The sequence below is a fragment of the Macaca nemestrina genome, chromosome 4 (assembly GCF_043159975.1).
Source record: "Macaca nemestrina isolate mMacNem1 chromosome 4, mMacNem.hap1, whole genome shotgun sequence".
NCBI lineage: Eukaryota > Metazoa > Chordata > Mammalia > Primates > Cercopithecidae > Macaca > Macaca nemestrina.
Genome location: NC_092128.1, coordinates 120,337,528 through 120,365,312, shown reverse-complemented (window position 1 = coordinate 120,365,312; position 27,785 = coordinate 120,337,528). Strand labels below are relative to the sequence as shown.

Here is a 27,785-nt window from a genome sequence, read left to right as displayed (position 1 = left end):
CTTGCAGTGAGCCGAGATCGCGCCACTGCACTCCAGCCTGGGCAACAGCGTGAGACTCCGTCTCAAAAAAAAAAAAAAAAACAAAAAAGAAAGTAGTTTGAGACTACAGAAACATGCATATTCATCACACATTTGGCAAATGTGTGGACAAAGTTTAACATCAAATGATGAACTAATTTTAGCATCCAGTGATAATTCCTGCATGTGACAATTGTTTCTGTGTTGTTTGCCTAATGGCAGTTTCTTTATTCATTATTCTATATTTATTGATTATAATTCTGCTCTAAGGGAAAGTTATATTCTTTCCCAATTTATTATTTTTTTGCCATTATGGATTTATGAATATTGTATTCTTTTAGTTATTTTTCATTGCCATCATTATTATGTTGTTCAAATTATCCAAAATTTCACCATTATAGTTTATCTAAAGTAAAATGTGTACTCATTGAATATACCCTCCTCATTTTTTTAGCAATTTCTCACTTTGTGACTTCATAACATGTTCCAGGCCTGCCTTCTAATTATCCTGCCCAAACCTTCTGATTAGCCATGTCTCCCAGAAGCTCTGCTTTTTTTTTTTATTGGTAAATTATACATGGCATAAAATATAGAATTTTAACCATTTTTAAGTGTAAAATTCAGTAGTGGTAAGTACATTCACCATATTGGGCAATCATCACTATCCATTTAGGATCTTTTTCATATGGCTATCAAAAATTGTATTAATTAAACAGTAACTCCATTAGCCCTTCCCTTCATCTCCCAGTAATCTCCGTTCTGTTTTTGATCTCTATGAATTTGTATACTATTGGTACCTTATATAAGTGTAATCATACAGTATCTGTCTTTCTGTGTCTGGCTTATTTTAGTTAAAGTATTTTTAAGGTTCATTTATATTGTAGCCAGTATGAGAACTAAATTCCTTACGGTAGAATAATATTCTACTACATTTATCTGTTCATTTATTAATGGGTCTTGGGTTGTTTCTATCTGTTGGCAATAGTGAATAATGCTTTTATTAGCATTAGTATACAATTATATGAATCCCAACTTTCAGATATTTGCATATATACCTAAGAGTGGAATTACTGAATCATATGGTCATTCTGTGAGAGGTCCAACTTTTTCACAACAGCTGCACCATTTTATATTACCACCAGCAATATACAAGCCTTCCAGTTTCTCCATTTCCACACCAACACTTACTTGTTTGTTTTCTACACTCGCCATCTTAGTGAATGTGAAGTGTTCGTCATTGTGAGCTTGATTTGCATTTCTCTAATGACTAATTGATACTGAGCATCTTTTCATGTGTTTATTGGCCATTTGTATATCTTCTTTGGAGAAATGTCTGTTTAAGTCTTTTGTCTAATTTTAAATTAGGTTGCCTTTTTGTTACTGAGTTTTAGGAGTTCTTTATATATTCTAGATATTAATACCTTATCAAATGTGTGATTTTTCAAATATTTCTCCCCATTCTGTGAGTTGTATTTTTACTCGCTTGATAATGTCCTAAGTGCACAAAGCTATAAATTTTTGTTAAGTCCATTTTTTTCTTTTGTTGCCTGTGGTTTTGTCACCATATCCAAGCAGTAATTGCCAAATTCAGTGTAATCAGACTTTCCCCCAGAAAAGCCTGATGACAATGAATTTTTCCAATTGGAGTTAAGTCTAGATTTTTTCTTCTGTTGTCTATGGTTTTGTTACTGTATCCAAGGAGTAATTGCCAAATTCAGTGTCATCAGACTTTCCCCCAGTGTCATTAGGCTTTCTAACAGTTTTAAAGTTTTAGCTTAGGTGTGTTACTTTAAATTACTTGTTTGCTGTGTAAGGTAAGGGTCCAACTTCATTCATTTGCATGTGGATGTCCGGTTTTCACAGCACCATTTGTTGAAAAGACAGTCTTTTACCCATGGAATAGTCTCAGCTTCCTTGTCAAAATCAGTTGACAATTTGTGCAAGTGTTTTTTTTCTGGGCCCTCTATTCTGTTCCATTGGTCTGTATGTCTGTCTTTATGCCAGTATCACACTGTTTTTATTACTGTAGCTTTGTAATACATTTCAAAATCAGGAAATGTGGATTCTTCAACTTTGTTCTTTTCTAAGATTGTTCTATTTGTGGTACCTTGAGATTCCATATGAATTTTAGGATGAGGTTTCCTATTTTTGCAAAAACATGCTTGGCATTTTGATAGGTACAATACTGAATCTGTAGATTGCCTTGGGTAGTATTGCCATCTTAAAAATATTAAGTCTGCCAATCCATGACCACACAGATATTTATGAGTTAATTTGTTTCAACAGTATGTTTTAGATTTCAGTGTACAAGCCTTTTGCCTCCTTGCATACATTTATTCCTAAGCATTGTATTCTTTTGAATGTAACTGTAAATGGAGTTGTTTTCTTAAATTCCCATTGGATTATTCATTGCTAATGTACAGAAATGCAGCTATTGTTGCATGTTGATTTTGTATGTTGCACCTTTACTGAATATGTTTATTAGATATAAACAAGATTTTGATTTTTTTAGAATCTTGAAGATTTACACAAAGATGATAATGTCATCTGTGAACAGATAATTTTGCTTCCTTTCCAGGTGGATGCCTTTTGTTTATTTTTCTTGCCCAATTTCTCTGGCTAGAACTTTCAACAGTATGTTAAATGTAAATGAGGATAGTAGACAGCCTTGCCCTGTTCTTAATCTTAGGGGAAATGCCTTCATCATTTCATAATTGAGTGTGATGTTAGCTGTGAATTTTTCATATAAAGTATTACCATGATGAGAGAGTATTATTCTATTCATACTTTGTTGAATATTTTTATCAGAAAAAGGGGTTGACATTGGACAAGTGGTTTTTCTGCATCAATTGACATTAGCCTGTAGTTTTTTTGCTTTTCATTCTGCTAACGTAGTATATTGCATTGATTGTTTTTCATGTGTTAAATCTTTCACGCATTCTGGAAATAACATCTTCTTGGTCATTGTATATAGTCCTTTACTACGTTATTGAATTTTGTTTTCTAATATTTTATTGAATTTTTGAGCAGTAATCATAAGGGATATTGGTCTGTAGTTTTCTTGTAATGTCTTTTCCTGACTTGGGTGTCGTGATCATACTGGCTTCATAGAATGAGTTAGGAAGTTCCTTCCTCTGCAAACATTTAGATTGTGTATAAGGATTTGTGTCACTTCTTTAAATGTTTGTTTGAAATTACTGGTGAAACCATCTTGCTGAGCTCTTCTTTATAACAAAGTTTTTGATTACTGATTCAATTGCCTTACTAGTTATAAATCTGTTCACATTTTCTATTTCTTTTGAGTCATTTTTTATAGATTATATATTTCTATAAAGTTGTTAGTATTATCTAAGTTATCCAATTTGTTGGCATACAGTCATTCATAGTATTTTTATTTTTCTTTCTGTTTGTATAAAATCAGTAGTAATGTCCTGACTTTTAAATTGTGATTTTTAGTAATTTGAGTCCTCTCTTTCTTTTTCAGTCAATTTAGCTAAAGTTTGTTCCCTTTTTTGATCTTCTCAAAGAACCAACCTTTGTGTTATTTTATTTTATTTTTTTCTATTTCCTAATTTATTTCCCTCATTATGGTGATTCTATGTTTAGTTTTATCTCCTTTTCCTGATTCCTTAAAGTGTAAATTAGTTTACTGATTAGCAGTCTTTTCTCATGTTTGATGTATGTGTTTCCAGCTATAAATATCCCTCTTACCACTGCTTTTGCTGGATGGCATAAGTTTTTCTATGTTGTGTTTGCATTTTCATTTGTCTCAAGGTATTAACCTGTTTCTTTTGTGGGTTTTTAAATTTTTTTATTGATACAGGGTCTTGCCTTGTCACTCAGGCTGGACTACAGTGACACAGTCATGGCTCACTGCATCCTCAACCCCCTGGGCTCAAGTGATCCTCCCACTTCAGTCCCCTGAGTAGCTGGGACTAGAAGCATGCACCACCATGCCTGGCTTATTTATTTATTTATTATTCTGTAGAGACTGGATCTCACTATATTGCCCAGGCCAATCTCAAACTCCTAGGCTCAAGTCATCTACCCACCTAGGCTTCCCAAAATGCTGGAATTACAGGTGTGAGCCACTGCACCTGGCTGCTTTGGTGTTTTCTATTTTGACCCTTTGAGTGTTTGATTGTATTGTTTAATGTCCACATATTGTGATTTTCAGTGTTCTTTAAACGATTGATTTCTAGCTTTATTCTACTTTGATTAGAAAATATACTTTGTATGATTTCAGTATTTTTAATTTATTTGAACATTTTGTGATTAAGCACATGATCTATCCTGAAGATTGTTTCATGTGCCCTTGACAAAAAAAAAGAAAAAAAAATGTATATTCAGCTGTTGTGTGGAGGGTTCTGTATAATACTCTTAGGTCTAATTGGTTTATAGTGTTTTTTAAGTCCTCTATTTTCTTATTGATCTTTTTTCTCAGTGTTCATTCATTATTGAAATTGGGGTACTGAAATCTCCAACTGTTACTGTAGAACTCTCTATCTCCCTGTAATTCTGTCAGTGTTTCCTTCATATATTTTGATTCTCTGTTTGAGTATTTTAAGAGCTGCTGAGACTGAGTTTGTTTTTCTGTACATCTATTGAGAGATTGTTTGATTTTTCTTTCTTAATTTATTAACATAGGCCACACATGTGGCTCACACTTGTAATCCCAGAATTTTGGGAGGCTGAGGCGGATGGATCACCCTGAGGTCTGGAGTTCGAGACCAGTCTGGCCAACATGGCGAAACTCTGTCTCTAATAAAAATACAAAAATTAGCTGGGTGTGGTGATGCATGCCTGTAATCCCAACTACTAGGGAAGCTGAGACACAAGAATCACTTGAACTCGGGTGGCGGAAATTTCAGTAAGCTGAGATTGCGCCAGTCACTGCACTCCAGCCTGGGTGACAGAGAGAAACTCTCTCTCTCTCTCTCTCTCTCTCTCTCTCTATATATATATATATATATATAAAAAAATATATATAAATTTATTAACATAAACTTTTTAAACTCTTAAATCAAATTTGCATCTCTGAAATAAACCCAACTAGATTCTTATATATTTTCATTTTTATACAGTGCCATTTGCTAACATTTTTGTAGAAAGTCCTTTTTCTGCATTTATGAGAGACTGGCTGTAACCTTCTTTTCTCATACTTTTCTAATCAGGTTTTGACACAACTTTATGTCAACCATCTTAAATTGATGCGTGATTTATCTTTCTTTTCTCTATTCTGCATGAATTGGAATAATTTCATCCTTATGTGGTTTTTTGTTTTTTTGTTTTTTTGACCATGCTATTGAAGTTGTCTGAGCTAGGTTTTCTTTTTGGAAGATTAATTTGAAGAAATAATCTTCTCTTTATATTGGTTATGATATCATTAAGATTGTATATTTTGTGTCAGTTTTGTTATATTTTCTCTTGTTATTTCCATCTTAAATTTAAATTTAATGGATAGTTATATTCAGGTATATAATTTAAAACTTATTATGTTATAAGTTACTACTTAAGATACATAGATCTTATGTGGGCAACTACAAGAACATTTAGATATATATTGGCTATAAAAATATTATATAGTATTATATATCATATATATTGTATTATATATGTATGTATAAAAAATGTATAAATAATATATATATCACTAATCACAAGTTTACATCAATAGAAGGAAAATTTTCAATATTACAGTAATTTTTCCATCAGGTCTCTTTATAGTCCATCCTGGCCCAGAAGTAATTATTAATGTGACATCTATCACCATAATTTTTTTTTTTTTTTTTTTTTTTGAGACGGAGTCTCACGCTGTTGCCCAGGCTGGAGTGCAGTGGCGCGATCTCGGCTCACTGCAAGCTCCGCCTCCTGGGTTCACGCCATTCTCCTGCCTCAGCCTCCTGAGTAGCTAGGACTACAGGCGCCCGCCACCGCGCCTGGCTAATTTTTTGTATTTTTAGTAGAGACGGGGTTTCACTGTGGTCTCGATCTCCTGACCTTGTGATCCGCCCACCTCGGCCTCCCAAAGTGCTGGGATTACAGGCTTGAGCCACCGCGCCCGGCCTATCACCATAAATTAATTTGTCTATTCTTGAACTTCATTTAAATGGAATAACAATATTACGTCATCTTTTGTGACTAGCTCTTGTATTCATCCTATGTCTATGAGATACGTTCTTATAGTTTTATATGATGATAAATATTTTCTCCTGATATGCAGTATGCTATTGACTAGAGTCAGTTTACCCATTCTGTTGCTGATTGGAATTCATTTGTGATATTATTAATAGTAATTATTAGCAATTACTATTAATTATTAATAGCTGTGATATTATGAGTGTAATTGCAAGTCGTGTTATTTTTCATGTTTTCAGAAGAAGTATTTTCCTTGAGTATATATCTATAAATGGAATGGCTGAGTTACAGGCCTGGCATATTATACTAACTTTAGTAGATACTGCTACACGATATTTTCATGTGCTTGCATGATTGTATTTATATCAGTAATTTATAAGAGGTCTAGTTTAAGATTATATGTTAATTAACATTTAATTAATCGATTCCATATATCTTGATATTTTTTGATGTAAATCTGCCAATTCTATTGTTTTTCTTCAGCTTAATTTTTGCTCTCCTAGGTTGCTATATTTTTTAGATAAATTTTAGAATCATTTCATAATTTTTACAAAATACATGTGAGTGCTTTGATTTGAGTGGAGTTTAAAATATAGATTAATTTTGGAAAATTTGCATTCTTATAATATTGGTTCTTAGAATCCATGAACCTAATATATCTGTCCTTTTATTTATATCTCTTTAAGTTTCAGGAAAAATATTTTAAATATAATGGCTTTCAGTCTAGAGGTCACACACATTACTGAGTTTGGAGTATTTCCTGATTTCTTTTTTTAGTTCTTTAACTTAATAATTATATGGAAATGTGTTGTAATTCTGAGCTTTTGGTAATTTTCCCAATATGTTTTTTAAAAAAAATTAGTTCTAAATTAATCTGCTGTCATGAGAAAAAAAACACTCTATTATTTTGTCTTTTCATACTTATATTTAAGTATATTATAGTATGCTGTTTTGGTTACACAACTACCAGTAGTTAGTATTTGAGCATATATTTTTCAGGGACATAATTCAACCCAGCACAACCTGCCCTGTGGTTGTGGCTCTCAAAAATTGCTGGCAATCCACTCGCAAAATATATTCACACTGTGCCAGATCTTCAAAAATCTCATCCCACCCAGGCACGGTGGCTCATGCCTGTATTCCCAGCACTTTGGGAGGGCAAGGCGGGCAGATCACCTGAGGTCAGGTGTTCAAGACCAGCCTGACCATCATGGAGAAACCCCGTCTCTACTAAAAATACAAAATTAGCCAGGCGCGGTGGCGCATGCCTGTAATCCCAGCTACTCAGGAGGCAGAGGCAGGAGAATTGCTTGAACCCGGAAGGTGGAGGTTGTGGTGAGCCAAGATGACACCACTGTCCTTCAGCCTGAGCAATGAGAGTGAAACTTCATCTTAAAAATAAATGAATAAATAAATAAATAAAATAAAATAAAAAATCTCATCCCATTGCAACATTAACTCTAAAAGCTTACCTAAATATTATCACCCAAGAAAGTCCCAAATTATCATTATCTAGGTCATGTCAGTCTTGTATGGATGAGACTCTAGGTATGATGCATCTTGGTGCAAAGTTCTTCTCCATCTATGGATATATGGTCATAGAAAACAAGTTACCTGCTTCCAAATTAAAAGATTGGGATATGCATAAGATTGATACTCTCATTCCAAAAGGAAGAAATTAGAAGAAAGAAAGGGGTCACTTATCCCAAGGAACTTTGAAACACAGAATCATTAGATTTTAAGGCTTGAGAGTAATCATCTGTGGTTTTATTCTCTGCCCACCGGACCTGCAGAAGCTCTGCCCTCTGGGCTCATGAAAGCTCCATTCTTCCCTACCTCTAGAACTATTACTATGGCTGGATCAGCCTGTGGGCCCATTGCTCTTCCATCAGTCATGTTTTTCTTTTTCTTGAAGAACAGCACAAGCTTGAGGCCAGGTAGCTCTTTTAGCCCATTTTCTGTTTGTAGAATTTTGGAAATCCATCAGTCCTCTTTCATTTTATCTTTCCTCTGTCTCCGTTAGTCTAAGTAAACATTGATACAGCATTCTCAAAAATCTTGTCTGTGCCATGGAAATTTACACCATTAGATGGGGGATCCTCCACAGAACTTTCCCGCATAACCCCATTTCTGTTGTGGGCTTCTTGGATGTTTGACTAGATCTGTGAGTCACAAAACTAATCTCTGCAGCAAAAGTTGTTTATTTCTTAGAAAAGTTTTGATTGTTTGTGTCTTTCAGGTAAAAATTTCTGTCTAGCATTGCTTTTGTTGCACCTCACAAATTTCAACATGTTGTATTTTCATTTTCATTCAACTCAGAATGCTTAATAATTTCACTCAATTTTTTTGAGCATTTGGTTGTTTAGAAGAGTGGCATTTAATTTCCAGATTTTTAGGGGATTTCCAGAGATTTCTGTTTTATGGAAACCTAATTTAATTATTAGAGAATGTACTTTGCATGCCTGAATACTTATAATTTAAAATGTTTTATGGCCTGGTATATGGTATATATATTTTGATAAATGTTCCATTTGTACTTCAAAAGAATATGTATTTTTCCCTCATGTCATATCTATATATAGATACATATATATTGATACTGAGAGAGAGTGAGAGACAGAGACAGAGAATGGGAGGAGAGTTCAGCAAATATAGATTAGGTCAGTTTTATTGTTAATTTTACTTAAATCTTTTATGTCCTTTACTGATTTTATGTCTACTTATTTTGCCAATTATTTAAAGAGGGGTATTTTATCTTTATGACTAAAATTATGGAAGTGTCTGTTTCTCTTTGCAGTTTTATGAGTGTTTGTTTCAAGTATTTTTAAGTTCTGTTATTAAGTATATAAATGATTAAGATTTTTATATGCTCCTGGTTAAATCCACTCCTTTATCATTATGAAATGTCCTTTATTTTTTGTAATAGGTTTTCCTCTGAAATGTACTTTGTCTAATCTTAATATTGTCATTGCAGCTTTCTTTTCATTATTGTTATCATGGTGTATCTGAGTTGTTTATGACTCCATTTATCTGACTTGACCTATTAGGTACAATTTGTGTTTTTTATTTTGGTAGTTGCTTTAGGTTTATAGTATGTATTATTAATTTAGTCCACCTTCAGGTAATATTATACTTTATATATAATGTAAGCATCTTAAAATAGTATGCTTTATTTTGCCACTTCTGACTTTTGTGCTGTTGTAGACATCTGTTTTAGTTTTACCTGTGTCACAAATCCTGCACTACACTATTGTTATGCTTATTAAACAGTCAGTTATCTTTTATGTGGATAGAAATAACAGCAAAAAAATCTCATGTATTTACTCATGTAACTACCATTTCCAGTAGACTTCATTCTTTGGTGTAGACTATTTCCATCTGCAGTAATTTTTCTATGGCCCGAAGGACTTAATTTAATATTTATTTTGGTATAGCTTTGCTTTTGAGGAATATTTCCTTTTTTAAATATATCTAAATGTCTTCTTTTACTTTAATTTTTGAATTATTTTGTTTGGTGGGTATAGAATTAAGAGTTGATAGTTTTTTTATTCTTTATATCTTGAAATTGTTGCCCCTCCTGTGTCTTTTCACTGTGATTGTTTCCAATGAGATATCTGCTTTCACCTTTATCCTTATTTTTCTTTTTTGTCTGATGATTCTTTTAAGGTTTTATCTTTATCATTGCTTTTGAGGAATATTAGTATGTTGAGCCTTGGTGTAGTTTTCTTCACAATTCTTTCTTTTGTTTTGGCACACATAGGTAAGTTGTTTGGAAGCAGTTTAATCATTTCTGGTATTGCTCTTAAGATTTATTAGCTGGGCCAGTTATTTGTTTACATTAATTATATTCCACTTACTGGGACAAGACTTTTCAATTTGCTCTGTCAACCTGTCATTATTGGTGTTTTCAAGACTGACTCCTGGGAGTATGCACTATTCTCATCCCTGTGTGAACATTGGGTTGTCACCTTATAATATGGCAGACAAGATCCAAAGTTCATATCCTAAGGAAACAATGGAAATCCATGATGTTTTTATGACCTAGCCTCAGAAGTCACCTAGTGTCAGTTCTGCCATACCCATAAAGATCCTCTTATGTTCAAGAGAAGGTAACTCAGACCCCACTGCTGAATGAAGTCACATTGTAAGAATGTGTAGAATTAGCATACGGTATTTGCCATCTTTGGAACATGCCATTTGCCAAAAAGTCCTTTGCATTTCCATATAGATGTTAAAGTTAGCTTGTCAATATCCATTTTCAATAAGCGAGGATTATTTGAAAAGAATGTGGCTTCATGTCTGTAAGTGTGATATATATCTCTCTCTTTAGGGATTCTTAAGTTTATCTCATCAGTATTTTACAGTTTTCATTGATGGTGTCTAATACATGTTTTACCCTATTTTAAATTGAATTTTTTATTTCAATTGTTGGCTGCTGATATAAAAATGGAAAATGTGTTTTGTATGTGGGCTTTGTTTCCTGTGACCTATTAAACCTATTTCTAGGGGAAAATTTGTATATACCTTAGGATTTGATACATAAATCATCATATGGTCATTAAATACAGTATTGCTTATTCCATTTAACCTTCATGGTGTCTATTTCCTCATTATTTCTATTACAGAGCCTAGAGCCTCGAGTAAATATTTAATATAAATTGTGAGAATAGCTATGCTTATCTTTCCCCCAGTTTTAGAAAGAAATCATTCAATGTTTTACCTTGAAACAGGTGTTAGCTATAGAAATTTTTTAGATACCCTTTATCAGATTAAGAAATTCCTACTTATTCTTAGTTTACTGAGATATTTTATTGTGGATAAGAGAGTTGGATTTTGTTAAATGTTTTTCTCTGTTATTGAAATAAAGTAGTTCTGTTTAATTTGTTGAAATATGCATCGAACCTTACGTTCTTTTTACAAACTCCACTTTATCATCATCTATTGCTGTATCTAATTTGCTAACATTCTAAGCATTTACATTATTTATATTACATATTTTATTATAAATCCTTTTTCATTTTTATTATGCTGGCCTTTCAAAAACAAGTTGGGCAGTATTCTTTCCTCTTCCATATTCTGAAAAAATAAACCCAAAATAACAATTTTTTTTTTGCTTAAATGTTTCATTGAATTCACCAGTGAAATCATCTGGGCCTAGAACTGTCTTTGTGAGACAATATTTTAACCCTCTTTATTTAAATATAATGTGTTTATTTTATACATGTAATTTTAATTTTAAACATTCCAATTTTAACTTTATAGCTCAATGAGTTATGGCAAGTATCAGAACTAACATTTAACTAATATCAGTTAACTAACATCACTATGAAGATGCAGAAATTTCCATAACCCTAAATGATTCCCTTATGCCATTTCACAATCTCTACCATCACTTATTAAATATACCACTATTTATTTATCTGTCCAACTCTTGATCAGCATTTGAGTTGTTTCCAGGTTTTGTCTTGTGTGAATAAAGTTGTATGAACATTTATGTGTTAAGTTTTTATATGGTTGCCGGGTGCGGTGGCTCAAGCCTGTAATCCCAGCACTTTGGGAGGCCGAGACGGGCGGATCACAAGGTCAGGAGATCGAGACCATCCTGGCTAACACGGTGAAACCCCGTCTCTACTAAAAAAATACAAAAAACTAGCCGGGCGAGGTGGCGGGCGCCTGTGGTCCCAGCTACTCCGGAGGCTGAGGCAGGAGAATGGCGTAAACCCGGGAGGCGGAGCTTGCAGTGAGCTGAGATCTGGCCACTGCACTCCAGCCTGGGCGACAGAGTCAGACTCAGTCTCAAAAAAAAAAAAAAAAAAAAAAAAAAAAAAAGTTTTTATATGGTTATATGTTTCCATTTCTTTTGAGTAAATACGTAAGAGTTAAATTGTGGAGTGATATGGTAAATATAATTTAAAATTGTAAGAAGCCCCCAAACTTTTACATAGAAATTGTGTGATTTTCCACACCCACCAGCAATGTATGAGATTTCTAGCTTTTCAACATTCTCAGAAGTGTTTTCTATTGTCCATCTCTTAAAATTTTAACCATCCTAATAAGAGTATAGTATTATTAATTTGCACTTAATAACTAATGATATAAGATATCTTTTCATTTGCTCTTTGCACATTCATATGTATTCCTTTCTGAACTGTTTGTTCAAACCTTTTCCTGTATCTTTTTATCAGGTTATTTTTAAAAAATATTTCCTTATAAGATTTATTTACATATTTTGGAAACAGGTCTCTATGTGCTCTGTCTTCATTTTCTCAGTGGTATCCTTCAAATATCAGAAATTTTAATCTTGACAAAACCAAGTTTCTCAAATTTTTTCTTAATGTTCCAAGGATATTGTGTCTGTCCAAGAAATCTTTGCTTAGATCAAATTCATGAAGACCTTTTTCTGTTTTCTTCTAGAAATGTTGACTTTGTATCTTGTGGCCTTGCTAAATGCAGTGATAGTTCTAATAGTTTACTTTTGATTTTTAGGATTTTTCTTTATACCTAATCATATTCTACAAGAATAAAGACAATTTTACTTTTTTCTTAAGATCTATTTGCTCATTATTTCTTTTTATTGCCTCTTGAGACTATTGTATTTAGAAAACTTTAAACAGAAGTGTTAAGAGTGGGCATGCCAATCTTGTTCCCACTATCAGAGCCCTCATGCTTTCATAATTAAGCATGACACTAGTTGTGGGCTTTTCATAAATGCCATTAATCAGGTTGACAAAGGAAATTCTGCTTCCTATTTATTTTTATTTTTAATCATAAATCAGGTTGAATTTTTCCTAATGTCTTTTACACCCCAATTGAGATGATCACATGGTTTGCATCTTTTATTATGTTTTTATGATGCATTGATTGATTGGCATATGTTAAAGCAACCTTACATAAACTCCCCTAATATAAAATACACATGATCATTTAAAAATATATTTTTAATTTTTATATGCTATAACATTTTAAGGATTTTTGTGTCTAGATTCATGAGGGACTTTGGTCTATGGTTCCCTTCTCTCGTAAATTTTTGTAAACATTTAGTGCTATATTAAGGCACTGCTATTTCAGAAATGAGTTGCAGTTCTTCCCTCTTGCCTTTTCATAAATGGTTTATGTAAAATTTAAATTCTTGTTTCAAATATTTAATTCTTCATCGAAGCTGTCAATGGAGGTTTATTTCAGTTTTGGTTTTCATGGAAAAGTTTGTATGTGTTTATGTATGTGTGTTTGATTTATTATGGCTCTTTGGAAATGAAATATTTCTTCATAAATATCATGTTTCAAACACATAAAATAACAGAAATGATAGGGGGCAAGTATTCATGAATCATCCATTGAAAGAAAATGTCATATTCTGTTACTTGCTTTACATTCTAAGATTTAGGGCAACTTTAACAAGACACAGGCGACATCTCCTATGAAGTCCTCAACAATCTTACTGTCTTCCCTCTCTCCTCAGATATATCCATTATCATAGATTGGTCTTTTTTTTAATCCTAATTAAAAATTTTATGCTATTAACACTTATTGGGATCATGAATAATGACAAATAGTATTGTTTTGCATGATAACAGCAAAATAAATGATATTTTGCCTTAAGTAACTTTTGCAACTTGTTTTATTTTGGCTCAACAATGACATACAATTAACTATACATATTGAAATTTTACAGTTTAGTGACTTCACATGTATATACCCATGCAGGCATCACAATGGTCAAGAAAAGTCCCATGTCCTGTATTTTGCTTATGCCCTTTTGTAATCTACCTTACCTCTCAACATCTGCTCCTAGGCCTTGATATGCTTTGTGTCATTACAGATTTGCATATGTTTTTGTAATTTTATACAAGTAGCCATGTAGTATATATATTCCTTGTCTGAATTTTATTAGTCAGCATAATGATTTTGAGAGTCATCCATTTTGTTGAATGTATTGTTTGTCCCTGTTTATTGCTGAATAGTACTCCATTGTATGGGTATACCACATTTTGTTTATCCATTCTTTCACCTGATGATGGACATTTGGGTTATTTCCAGTTTTAGTCCATTATAAATAAGGCTTCTATAAATATTCCTGTACAAGTCTTTGTGTGGATATATATTTTCGTTTCTCCTGGAAAAATACATATGACTGTGATTGCTGGGTCATATGGTTAGTGTATGTTTAACTTTATTTATTTTTAAGAAAAGCCAAATTCTTGGCTTTTGTACGCCAATTGTGTCTATATTTAGGAGCCAACAATTGGCTTTATAAAGTGGCTGTATAATTTCCACTTGTGTTAACTGTGTAACACACTTATAACTTGTGTTATACAGTATAACTTCTGTTATACAGCAATATGTGAGGTGACAGTTGCTCCAAACCCTTTCCAAAGCATGATGTGGTCAGTCTTTTTCATCTTAGCCATTCCAGTATGTGTGTGTTGTGGTATCTCCTGTGGTTTTAGTTTTCATTTTCCTGGTTAAAAGATATCTTGAGCATCTTTTCAAGTTCCAAATGGCTACTGGCATGTGTTTTATACTTTGTTCAACTATCTTTCCCATTTTTAAGTGGATTGTTTGTCTTATAATTATTGACTTACAAGAGTCCTTACAATAGTATGGACAAAAGTCCTTTGCTGATATATGTGCTGTGAGTATTTTCTCTCAGATTGTGGCCCACATTTTTGTTTTTAAACAAAAAAGTTGGATAAGTATATTTTATTTATTTTATTCAATAGTTTATGTATATGTTTGTGTTCTAATACACCTTATCTTGCTCTGAATTCACAAAGATTTTCTTCTGTTTGCTTTTTTCTTTTTCCTTTTTTTTTTTTTTTTTTTTTTTGAGACCGAGTCTCACTCTGCTGCTTAGGCTGGAGTGCAGTGGCACAAGCTCACTGCAACCTCTTTCTCCCAGGTTCAAGCAATTCTCTTGCCTCAGCCTCTGGAGTAGCTGGGATTACAGGCACGCACAACCACGCCCAGCTGTTTTTTTCTATTTTTAGTAGAGACAAGATTTCACCGTGTTGACCAGGCTGGTCTCGAACTCCTGAGCTTAGGTGATCCACTCACCTTGGCCTCCCAAAGTGCTGGGATTACAGGCATGAGTCACTGCGCCTGACCTCTGTGTTTTTTAATAGTATTTTGGATTCCGCATTTAGGTCCATGATCCATTTTGAGTTGATTTTTCTGTTTGGTGTGAGAAAAAGGTTGATGATCATTTTTTACTGTAAAGATATCATAATGATCCAGTACCATTTGTTGAATATACTTTTCTTCCTCTATTAAAATGCCATATTGCCTCTGTCAAACATTCAGCCAACTGCAATTATGTGCATTTAATTATGCTCCATTCATCTATGTCTGTTATTTGAACAATACCTTGTCTTGATTACTGTAGCTTTATAGTAACTATTGAAATAGCAATGATAATCCTCCAGCTTTGTTTTTATTTTAAAAATTGCTTTTTTCACTGTTTTTTGAATTACTGTATGCATTTTAGAATTAACAAATCAATTTCTACAAACAAGTCAACTGTAATTTGAATTGATTTCAATGACTCTAAAGACAAAAGTAATTAAATGTTATCTCAAATATATTTAGTCTTCTAAATAGTGAATATGTTGATTCTCCATGTGTGTAAATTCTTTTTAAATTTGTCTTTGGGATGTTTTGTAGTTTTCATTTCAGATTTCCAGCAAATCTCTTAGATTTATTCATAAGAATGTTATGTTTTATTTGCTCTCTTTTAAATTGAGTTATTTTAATGGTTATTTGATTTAATTATTTGATTTAATTTTCCAGTTAGTATGTTATTTGATTTAATTTTCTAGTTAGCATGTAATAATATGATTGATTTTTTAAAATATTAACCTGGATCCTGTGATTATGCTTAGTTCACTGGTTAGATATCATAATTATTCTGTAGATCCTTTTAAATATAAATATATGTTCTGCAACAGATTTAATTCTTTATTTCTGCTGTTTATGCTTTTTTTTCTTGCTTGCTTTATTGCAATGACTAGGTCCTCTAGTACAGTGTTACATAAAAATGTCAAAAGAAGGCATTCTTGTCCTTTTCCCAATGTTAGAGGAAAAGTAATAATTATTTCACTTTTAAGTATGGTATTAGCTGTAGGGTTATCTTAGATGTTCTTTGCCAGTTTGAAAACCGACAAAGAACATCTGAGAACACTTATTGTATTAGTATAGTAATTTGCTTTGATTGACCCTTTAATGCTGAACCAAGCCTTGCATTTCTGGGAGAAAAACCTATGTGGTCATGGTCCTTTTATTTATTATTTGATTTGTTAGTATTTACACCTTTTTCAAGAGTATTTTTCTGTATTTTTAAATAATGTCTATGTCGTCATTTTGGATTATGGTTATGCTGGCATTATAAAATGAGTTGGACATTGTTTTCTCCTCCTATTCTGAAAGTGCTTCTATAGGATTGATATTATTTTGTCCTCTGATACTTAATGGAATTCACTGGGTTACCAGCTTGTTCCATTGATCTACGCGTGTATCCCTCCACTAATAAAGCACTGTCTTAGTCTGTTTTGTGCTGCTATCATAGATAAAACAGAATACCACAGACTCCATGATTTGTCATGAAAAGACATTTATTGGCTCACATTGCTGGAAGCTGGGAAGTCTAAGATCAAGAGTCTGGCATCTAATGAGGGCCTCCTTCCTGTGTCATCCCATGATGGCCAAAGAGAGTGAGATGGAGCAAGAGACTGACCTCTCAGCCTCAAGCCATTCTATAATTGGCATTAATCCATTCATGAAAGTCAAGTTATCATGACCTAGACACGTCCCATTAGGCCCCACCTCCTAACACTGTTGGATTGGGGATTAAGTCTCCAACACATCCTTTTTGAAGATATATACCAATCATATACCATTTTGACCTTGACCCCCAAAATTCATGTTTTTCTTGCGTATAACATACAGTCATTTTTCTCCAGTAGCCCCACAAGTCTTAACTTGTTTCAGCATCAACTGAAAAGTTCAAAGTCCAGAGTCTCATCTAAATCAGATGTATATGGGTGAGACTCAAGGCACAATACATCCTGAGGCAAATTTCCCTCCAGCTGTGACCCTGTGAAATCAAACAAATTATCTACTTCAAAATATTATGGTTGAACAGGCATAGGATATATTTCCAAAAGGGAAAAATAGGTGAGAAGAAAGGGATAAATGGCTCTAAGGAAGTCCAAAACCCAACAAGGTAAACAACATTAAATCTTAAGCCTCCAGAATATTTTTCCTCGACCCCTTGTCCTGCCTTCTGGGCACACTGGGGTGGCAGTTGTGCCCTCAAGGGGTCGAGAAGCCACACTCCTATGGCTTTGTTGGGCATAGCTCAAGCAGCAGCTCTTGTAGGTTGGAGTCAGATGCCTGCTGTTCTCCCAGGCTGGTATTGGACTCGGGTAGCTCTACAGAGCTGGCTCTTCCCTCATAACACTGGGCATTCCCTAGTAGGGACTCTTGTATTGTGGCCTTGCTGTCATGGCTCTACTATGCATTACTGTAGTGGAGACTCTCTGAAAACTCCAACCACACAATTCTGCTGGGCATTGCTGCAGTAGAGGCTCTCTGCCGTGACTCTGCCCCTATGGTAAGTCTCTGCCTGGGCCCCCAGGTTTTTCACAACATGGTTCTTTGAAATAAAGGTGGAGGAAGCCATGCCTCCACACCCTTGCATTCTGCCTGCCTCAAGACTTAACACCACGTGGGCACCACCAAGATTTGTTGTTTGTATTCTTACAGTCAGTGGCTCAAGTCCTATCTGGGGCCTCCTTCAGCAATACCTGGGTGACTGAGTAGCCCTGTGTCAGAATGCAGGGAGCAGAGACCTGAGACTTCCCTGGGAGGCAAGCCTCGATGTCCTGAGGGCCCACTAGGCCTCTCTTTTCACGTATATCCTTCCCCAGATCTTTGCACTCTGGGCCTGTGATGCGAGGAGTGACACTCTGGGCTTGTGATGAGAGGACTGTTTTAGCAAAAGTCCCACTTCTCAAAATCAATTTTTGATCTTATTCCACTCTGTGCTGCTGTAATAGAATATCTGAGACTTTGTAACTTCTAAAGAACAGAAATGTATTTCTCACAGTTCTGGAGCATGGAAAGTCCAGGATCAAGGTATTGACATCTGGTGAGGGCCTTCTTATTGTGTAATCTTATGATGGAAGTGCAAAGAGAGAGTGTGAGACAGAGAGAGAAACAGAGACAAGGGGGCCAAACCCAGAATCCACCCCCATGATAATGACATTAATCAGTTCATGAGGGCCAAGCCCTCATGGTCTAATCACCTCTTAAGGATCTTACTTAATACTGTTACAATGGCAATTAAATTTCAACTTGAGTTTGGAAGGGACAAGCATTCAAACCAGAACAAACCCTGTCTTCATTACTATGGTTAGTAAGTCTTAAAATTGGTGGTGGGATTTCTCCTACTTTTTTCTTCTCTCACAAAGCTAATTTTAGCTATTCTAGTTTCTTTGCTTTTCCATATAAAGCTTAGTTTATCTGTATTTACGAAAAAAATTATTCTAGGATATTCATAGCAATTGTATTAAACTTATAGTTCAATATAGGATTTGTGGAATTTTCATAATTTTACTGTATTAAATCTTTAGATCCATGAACATAGCATGTCCATCTGTTTATTTAGGGCTTTGATTTCTTTCATTGGTAGTTTGTAGTTAGCATCTTATAGGTCTTATACATGGTTGTTAGATTCATATAGTTATTTCATTTTGGAGGTAGTTATTATAAGTGGTATTGTGGCTTAAATTTTGGTTTGTAATCGTTTATTGCCAGTACTTAGAAATATGGTTTTTGTTCATTGCCCTTGATTACAACTACTTTGCTAAATTTACATATTTTTGGAGACTTTTCAAAAATAGATTTCTTGAAATTTTCAATGAGGGCATTGATATTTAGAAATTTCCATTTTTTCCTAATAAAAGCCACATGTAAAATGATAATTTTTTCAAACACTGCTTTAGATTTATCCCATTAATGTCAGTGTTATATATTCATTGTTATTAATTTCAAAATATTTTTAGATATTTAAGGTTTTTCTAGATAACTCAGTGTTCTTGATATTTATATAGTCAGAGGACATTTAAATTAATTTGATTGATTTTGTGGCTTGTTATATCTGTATTGTTGAAGGTACCATATCTGATTTAAAAATATGGATATTACCGGTGGCTCAAGCCTGTAATCCCAGCACTTTGGGAGGCCGAGGCGGGTGGATCACGAGGTCAGGAGATCGAGACCATCCTGGCTAACATGGTGAAACCCCGTCTGTACTAAAAAAAATACAAAAAACTAGCCGGGCGTGGTGGCGGGCGCCTGTAGTCCCAGCTACTCGGAGGCTGAGGCAGGAGAATGGCGTGAACCTGGGAGGCGGAGCTTGCAGTGAGCCGAGATCGCGCCACTGCACTCCAGCCTGGGTGACACAGCGCGAGACTCCGTCTCAAAAAAAAAAAAAAAAAAAAAAAAAAAAATAAATAAATAAATAAATAAAAATATGGATATTTTGTAGTTGTTGATTGTAGGATTCTATAAATGTAAGTAGATTAAAGTGGTTGTTTATGATCTATAATTTCGTCAGGTTTTTATTCTTCTGAGACTGTTATTTCACCATATATGTCCTTCTGATGGATTATCATTATGAAATGTCTCTTTATGTCTAAATTGCTGTGTTGCTTGAATTTTATTTACTTACATTAGTGTAGCAATTCTGGCATTCTTTTCCTTACTGTTTGCATGATAAGGCTTTTCCCCCCTTCAATTACTTTCAACCTGTCTATTATAGGCAGCTTATGCTTGAATCTTGCTTTTTTAGTCTGTCAATGTCTGCCTTTCTTTTAAAGTGTACATATTGTTTTCATTGTTTTCCATTTGTCTCCTCTCTTCTTTGATCTTCTCTTTCTGTCTCGTTAGAATATTTTTAATATTATAGATTAATCTGTTCAGTTGCATTTGTGCTGTATTTAATTCATTTAATTTTCTTTTGACTACATGTTTTTGTATGTTTTAGGTAGTCTACAGATTAAAGTATACAAATTTATAGTTTCACTGTCTACTTAATGTAGTACAACATTACATAAAATGTAGGATCCTTACAATCATTGAGGCTCTATTACCCAGCTACCCTCTCACTGCTTTTTATAATTGTCATATATGTTATATGTATATAGATATGTTATATGTATATGTGTGTGTGTATATATATATAAACACTGAAAATTCCTCAAAACACTATTGTAATTTTCGATTTGAAGAGTTTTACATATTTTAAAGAACTTAAGGGGGAAAATGTCTGTTGGATGTACCCACGTTTACCACTGTTGATGCTCTTCTTACATTTCTGCAGATCTGAGGTTTCCTTTTTTATTTTGTTTTACCTGAAAGCATTTTCTCTAGCAGTTTTTGTAGAGAAGGTATGCTGGTGGCAAATTATCTTACTTTTCCTGAATCTCAAGGCTTTCCTTTATGTATAGATGTCTGTTCTTCATTTCTTGAAGGATATTTTCTCTGACTATAAAATTCAGCATTCTCAGCACTTTTTCTCAGCCCTTAAAAGTGGTGTTCCATTGTCTCCTGACCACCATGGATTCTGATAAGAAATTCCCAGTGACTTGAATTGCTCTTTCCTTTTACATTATTTGTCATTTTTCTTCAGCTACTTTTCAGATTTTTGTCTTTTCTCATCAACATTTTGATTATGTTTCTAAGCATGGTTTTCTTTGAATTTATCCTTTTAGGGGTTCTTTGTGATCCTTAAATCTGTAAATTTATGTTTTTCACCAAATGACATATTATCGTTTTAAAATATTGCTGGATTTTCTATTGCCCCCTCTTCTTTTTGGACTCTCCTTCTGTAACAACTCATAGTTCTTGATATTGTACACTGCTTGAGGTTTGTTCTGTGTATTCCCCTATTGTTTAATTTTTTCCTTTCCGTTTTTCAGTTTGATTAATTTATTGATCTAAAAGTGTTCTGACTTTGCTGCTATCATCTCCATTCTCTTGTTGAGTCCATCCAGTGAATTTTTTATTTCCAATATTCTATATTTAAATGTTGAGTTTTCTAATTTTTTTCTAGTTGTTTCTATTTATCACCTAAGATTTACTGTCTGTCATTCATTTTAAGTATGCTTTCACATGTCTCATGTAATGTAGTTATCGCTGCTGTTTTAAAGACATTGTTTGATAATTCACACTTCTGTCATTTTGAAGTTTGCATGTTTTGTCTTTACCCTTTTAATAGGTCACATTTACCTTGATTTTTCTGTGTAGACTTAGTTTGTATTGTATGTTGTAACTGTGAATGTTATATTATGTGTCCTCTAGCTTCTGTTATAATCTGATGGAGAAGGTTGATGTTTTCCTTTTAGCAGGAAATCTATCCAATTGTATTTAGGTAATGATAATTTAGATAAAGATAATTTTATCTTTCCTTCTGTGGGCAGTAATTGAAGTCCAGTTCAGGTCTCAAAGACTTCGTTATGCTGATTTTGGGTCTTTCTCATGCGTCTGTGTTCAAGGGTTAGGCTGAAATTTGTATGGTTTCAAATCTCAGTTCAATTCTTAAGTCTTTGCTGGTTTGGATCTATCTGGTGTAGTGTATGTGTGGTTTTTGGGTTTGGCTAAGCTTTATCCAGGCTTGTACACAGAATTAGTGGAACCGTTTCTCAGCTTCTCTCCCTTCCAGGATATCTCCTTTACATCACAGTATTATTTGGCTTCATTCTTTGGTTTCATTGGCCAGAAATATGGCAGGCCTACTATCCAAGTTTTACCTACCTGCCCAGTGCTGTTCTGCAACTCAGTTCACCCTTGTGGTAATAAATGTGAGAGAGAGAAAATGTAAAAACAGACAAACAGAATGGACACTCTTCCCTGTGTGAGTTGTTTCTTTCAACCACCCTTCTAAATTCACTTGAATCTCTTCGCTTTTTAGAGTACTCAGGTAGTTATTTTACAATATAATTATTTTGAGTATATAATTGTAATCAATGGAATGGCTGGATATTAGTAGCTTAGACCATAACAATAAAATGGTAACTCCATGTGTAAAGGAGTTTAATTACAATTCAGTGGCTAGTTGATACAGGGCTTTTCAGATTTTCTGAGTCTGTTTTGATAATGTATATCCTCAAGAGTTTGTCTGTTTTATTTAGATGTCAAATTTATTCCACAAATTGATCACAATGTTCTCTTATTTTCTTTCTAATATCATAGGATCTGCAGTGATGATTTATCATTAATTCCTGATATTATCCACCTACATACGTTTTTTGTTTTTAAGTTTTACTAAATTTTAATTGGAAGTTTATCAATTGTATTAGTCCTTTTAAAGAGCCAGCATTGTATTTATTTTCTCTTATCTGATTTCTGTTTCATTAATTTTAGCTAATACCTTCAACAGTTTCTAAAGTCTTTCCTTTCTTATCTGAAAATTAATGTGCTCTTCTTTCTTTAGTGTTTTTTTTGTTTTGTTTTGTTTTGTTTTAAATGGAGTCTCACTCTCTTGCCCAGGCTGGAGTGCAGTGGTGTGATCTTGGCTCACTGCAACCTTTGCCTTCCAGGTTCAGGTGATTCTCCTGCCTCTGCCTCCAGAGCAGCTGGTATTAACAGGCACACACCAGCACGCCCAGCTAATTTTTGGTATTTTAGTAGAGACAGGGTTTCACCATATTGGCCAGGCTGGTCTCGAATGGCTGACCTTGTGATCTGCCTGCTTTGGCCTCCCAAAGTGTTGGGATTACAGGTGTGAGCCACTGTGTCTGGCCCTTTCTTTAGTTTCTTGTGAGAATAGCATAGAACATTGATTTCATACCTTTCTCTTTTTTTCTTATGTAAGTATTTAAAGCCTTACATTTCTCCCTAACATTGCTTTATCTATAGCCCACTAATTTTATTTTTATTGATTTTTAAGTTTTTGGTAAGTCCAAAATATTACTGAATTTTGTAATTTTATTTAGCCCAGGTCTTATTTATTAGTATATTGTTTAATTTTCATAACATCTGGTCAATTCCAATATAATTTTTGTTAATCTACAACTAAATATCTTATGTTCAGAAAACATATTCTATATCAATTCAGTCCTTTCAGTTGTTCTAAAGATTGTTTTCTGGCCAGAATTCTGGCACATCTTGATAAATGTTACATGCCCCCATGAATAAAAAGTTTATTCTGATATTTTTGGTTTTAGAAGATTAATCTTCTATATCCCTGTATTTTTTTATTTTCAACTTGTTATATCAGTTTTTGAGAATGGAATGTTTGAAATTCCTAGCTATCATTGTGAATTTGTCTATTTTTCCTTTTAGTTTTGCCACATATTTGAAACTCAGTAACTAGTGAAATAGACATTTAGGATTGCTATATTTTTCCTGATCACTTCCTCCTCTGTCATTATGTACTACATTTTTATATTCCTGATAATATTTCCTACATTGAAGCCTATTTTGTTAGATGTTAATATAACCATTCCAGCTTTCTTATGTTTAGTGTTTATATATTGTACCAGTTATTTAGATCCTGTAAACACTTCTGCTTTGCCAATTTGCAAAGTTCTTGGTAATATACTTTGATGGACAAAATCTTAATTTTGATGAAGTCAAAGTTACGTGTGCTTTCTTTTGTTACCCATGTTTTTGGTGTCAGATCTAAGCATTTATTGCTGTATCAAAGGCATGAAGATTTAGCCTTATGTTTTGTTCTAGGAATTTAATAGTTTTAGCTCGAATTTATTGAGGTCATAAATCCATTTTGAGTTGATTAATGTATTTGATATGAAATAGCGGTTCAACTTCATTTTTTTGCAGTTGGAAATCCACTTGTCTCTTTACCATTTGTTGAAGAGACTATTATTTCCATAATTAAAATACTTGGCACCCTTATAAATAATGAGCTGGTCATGGATATATGCACTTATTTCTGTTCCATTGGGCTATATGTCTGTCCTTATGCCTTTACCACATTATTTTGATTACTATTGCTTTGTAGTAATTTTTGAAATTGGGAGTTATGCATCTTCCAACTTTGTTTTCCTTTTTCTAATTTTTTTGCCTATTTAGTGCCCTTTGAATCCAACATAAATTTGAGGGTTGGCATTTCCATTTCTTCAATAAAAGCTGTTGGAATGTTGACAGGGATTGTATTGAATCTCTAGATCCCTTTGGGTTATATTAACATCTTAACAATATTAAATGTTTATTCTCATGAACACAGAATATTTAGGTCATCTTTAGTTTCTTTCAGCAATATTTTATAGCTTTCAGTGTATTTTACCTCTTTAGTTGCAGTTTGGTTTTGATTGTTTGATTATTTCCCTGATTATGGGTTATGTTTTCCTGCCTCTTTTTATGCACGGTAATCTTTGTTGGGATTCCAAACATTGTGAATTTTGCCTTATTTGGCGCTGGATATTTTGATATTCCTAAAAATTTGTTTCTTCTGAGTCTTTGTTTTCACATGCAATTAATGCATTTCTTGGAAGCTGTTTGATTATTTTATGTCTTGCTTTGTAATTTGATAGGTGGTTCTTGTTCAACATTCAGTCCAGAGGTAATTGTTTCTTACTGCCTTTTCAAGTGCTTTACCCAGTGTCCTTTGAATTTTGAGTTTCTCATACTGGCTATTGGGAACAGACACTGTTCGTTATCCTGAGTGACTGCCAGGCACTATTCCCTCTATTGCTATCAAAATAGATGTTCCTCTTCCCAGCCTAACAGCTTCCTCACACATACCTGCTGATTCTGTTGTGTAACATATGTAGGAGAAATATTCTACTCATCTCCAGGGTCCCCTGTGTATGTAGCTAGCTCCTCTCTGGGACATAGTCTTAACTCCAGCAATGTTGGTCTTCTCTGACTCTTAGGTTGGTCTCTTCAATTGAGGGACTTTGCTGGGCTCCACCTTAGTTCCCTGTAACATAATTTGAAAACTCACTCAAGACAGTAAGCTATGGAAGTTAGTTTACTAATTTTAGGCTCACAATTGTAGGGCTCACATCTTCTGTTTCTCATTTCCAAAGAATCACAGTTCCTTGTGGTTTGATAATTAATGTCTTGAAAACCATTTTTTTCCATGTATATTGAATGATGATTATTATTCTTCGTTGTTTCAGGCAAGGTGATACATGGATTTCCTATTATTCCATCTGGTAATAGCTCTCTTCAGGCTAAGGAATTTCCTTTAGTCTTTCTTTTTTTAACTTTTATTCAGGAGTACACATCCAGATTGATTCTATAGACTGCATGTTGCAGGATTTGGGAGAACATATTATTTTGTTACCTGGATAATATGTCTCTCTAATTTTTATTACAAATTTTTTTTTACCCTTAGTTTTGAAAGTAAAATTTACTTTTATATCTAGTAAACCATTGCTCCATTCTCTTCTAGCATTTATTGTTTCTGATGAGAAGAGAGCTTCTAGTTATATAAATCCCTCCACCTTGCCTGTAATACGATGGGCTTTTACATTTATTTCCTGTATAGCTTTGAGAATTTCTCTTTATTAAAACTCATTTATCTTTATGTTAAACTCATATAGAAATTCTCAAAGCTACACCGGAAATAAATAGCAGTTTGACTCTGTAGTGCCTAAAAGTGGAGTTCTTTGTATATATTGTGTGGAATGTTTGCCAGGTATCTTTGACCTGTTAATTTACATCATTCATTAAATTCAGGGCTTTTAATTATTTATTTATTGTTTTATGCATGATTGGCCTCTCCTTTTGATTATCAAATACACATGTGTTACACCAATTTATACTGGTTCACAGATTAAATGAAGCTCTATTTATTTTTTTAATTGAGTTGAAATTCACATTAATTAAAATTCACTATTTTAATGAGAACAATTTAATAGCATTTAGTACAATCACAATGTTTTGCAAATACCTCTGCCAAATTCCAAAATATTTTAATCACTGCAAAAAGGAAACCCCGTACTTATTAAAAAGTTACTCCTCATTCATGTCTACCATTACCCCCTGGCAACTATCACTATGCTTTCTATCTTTATGGATTTATTTATTCTGGGTATTTAATATAAAACACAACAATATGTATTATTTTGTATCTGGCTTCTTTCACATAGCATATTGTTTTTGAGATTTGTCTGATGTAGCATGTATCAGTGCTACATTCTTTCTTATGGCTGAATAATATCCCATTTTATGTATGTATAAAATTTGTTTATCCATGCACATTTGGTTATTTCCATATTTTGGCTACTGTGAATACTGTTGCTGTGAACATTCATGAAAAGTATACACTTAAGTGCCTATTTTCAGTTCTTTTGGGTACACACCAAAGTGGAATACTGGGTCATTCCACTTTATTCTATTTTCCACTTACTTTGTGTTTAACTTTTTGAGTATAAGCCAAACCATTTTTCACAATAGATATACCATTTTACAATCCCATTAGTAATGTATGAGAGTACCTGTTTCTTCACATCCTGGCCAACACTTGCTATTTTCCTTTTTTTTTTTTTTTTTTTTTTTTTTTTTAAAGTTTATTCTAACCATTCTAGCATATGTGAAATAGTGTCTCATTCAGTTTTTATTTGTATTTCCTGAATTATGATGATGTTGAGCATTTTTTCCTGTGTTTGCTTGGTGGGCATTTGTGTATCTTTTTTGGAGAAATGTCTACGTAAATCCTCTGCCAGTTTTTTAACTTGGGATTTTGTTTATTTGTTTTTGAGTAGTAAGGGCTCTTTAGATATTCTGTATGTTAGATTCTTAGCAAATATATGCTTTGCAAATATTTTTACCTGTTCTCTGCTTTTCTTTTCACATCCATAATATTGTCCATTTGGTCACCGTTTTGAGATGAAGTCTAGTTTATACTTATTTTTTATTGCTTTTGCTTTTGGCGTCATATCTAAGAAACCATTGCAAAATCCAAAATCATGAAGACTTACCCCTATATTTTTTTCAAAGTGGTCATCAATGCATTTTGAGCTAAATTTTATAAATTGTGTGTTGTAGGAATCCAACTGCATTATTTGACATGTGGCTATCTGGTTGTTACAGAATAATTTGCTGAAGAAACTGTTCTTTCCGCATTTCATTGTCTTGGTATCCTTGTTGAAAATCAGTTGTCTTAGATGTATGAGGTTATTTATGAACACTATTCTGTTTCATTGGTGGTAGGCCTTTCCTTATGCTAGTACTACACTGTTTTGATTATTATGGGTTTGTAGTAAGTTTTGAAATTTGGAGGTGCAACTGGAAGCTTTGTTCATTTTTTAAAATATGTTTTGAGTATTTGGGACCCCTTGCAATTATACTTGTTTCTTCTTAGGAAAGTTTTAGCTGTCTCATAAGCATGAAAAAAAAATCTAATATTTTATTTCAATAATTTCATATTTTTGTTCCTTTACTCTCAGGTCTATGAAGTAAGGGTATATACCGTATTAATTTGTGTATTTATATGTGTATATATAAATAGACATATACATGTACTAACACATATAAAATACATATATACACACATCTTTTAAAGAATTATGTTTTTTCTTTTACTGATTGTGATTATTACTAAAACTGACAAAAATGTCTTATGTATAGAGATCATTGTTTTTATTCTTGTTAAAAGC

At 33.4% G+C, this 27,785-nt stretch overlaps 1 protein-coding gene across 8 annotated transcripts in view; it reads left to right on the top strand.

Moving 5' to 3' along the window:
- The window catches only part of ZPB (zona pellucida binding protein), a 149,222-nt gene that overhangs the window by 111,575 nt on the left and 9,862 nt on the right, over positions 1 to 27,785 (top strand). The window contains exon 9 of one of the 8 annotated variants that reach the window (XM_071095180.1): positions 8,739 to 8,848. The exons of the other annotated variants lie outside the window; for them this stretch is intronic. Within the exon in view, the coding sequence (XP_070951281.1) occupies positions 8,739 to 8,833 (95 nt within the window). The 3' untranslated portion in view covers positions 8,834 to 8,848. Of the gene's footprint in view, positions 1 to 8,738; positions 8,849 to 27,785 lie in introns of those variants that run through there. 8 annotated transcript variants of the gene reach the window in all.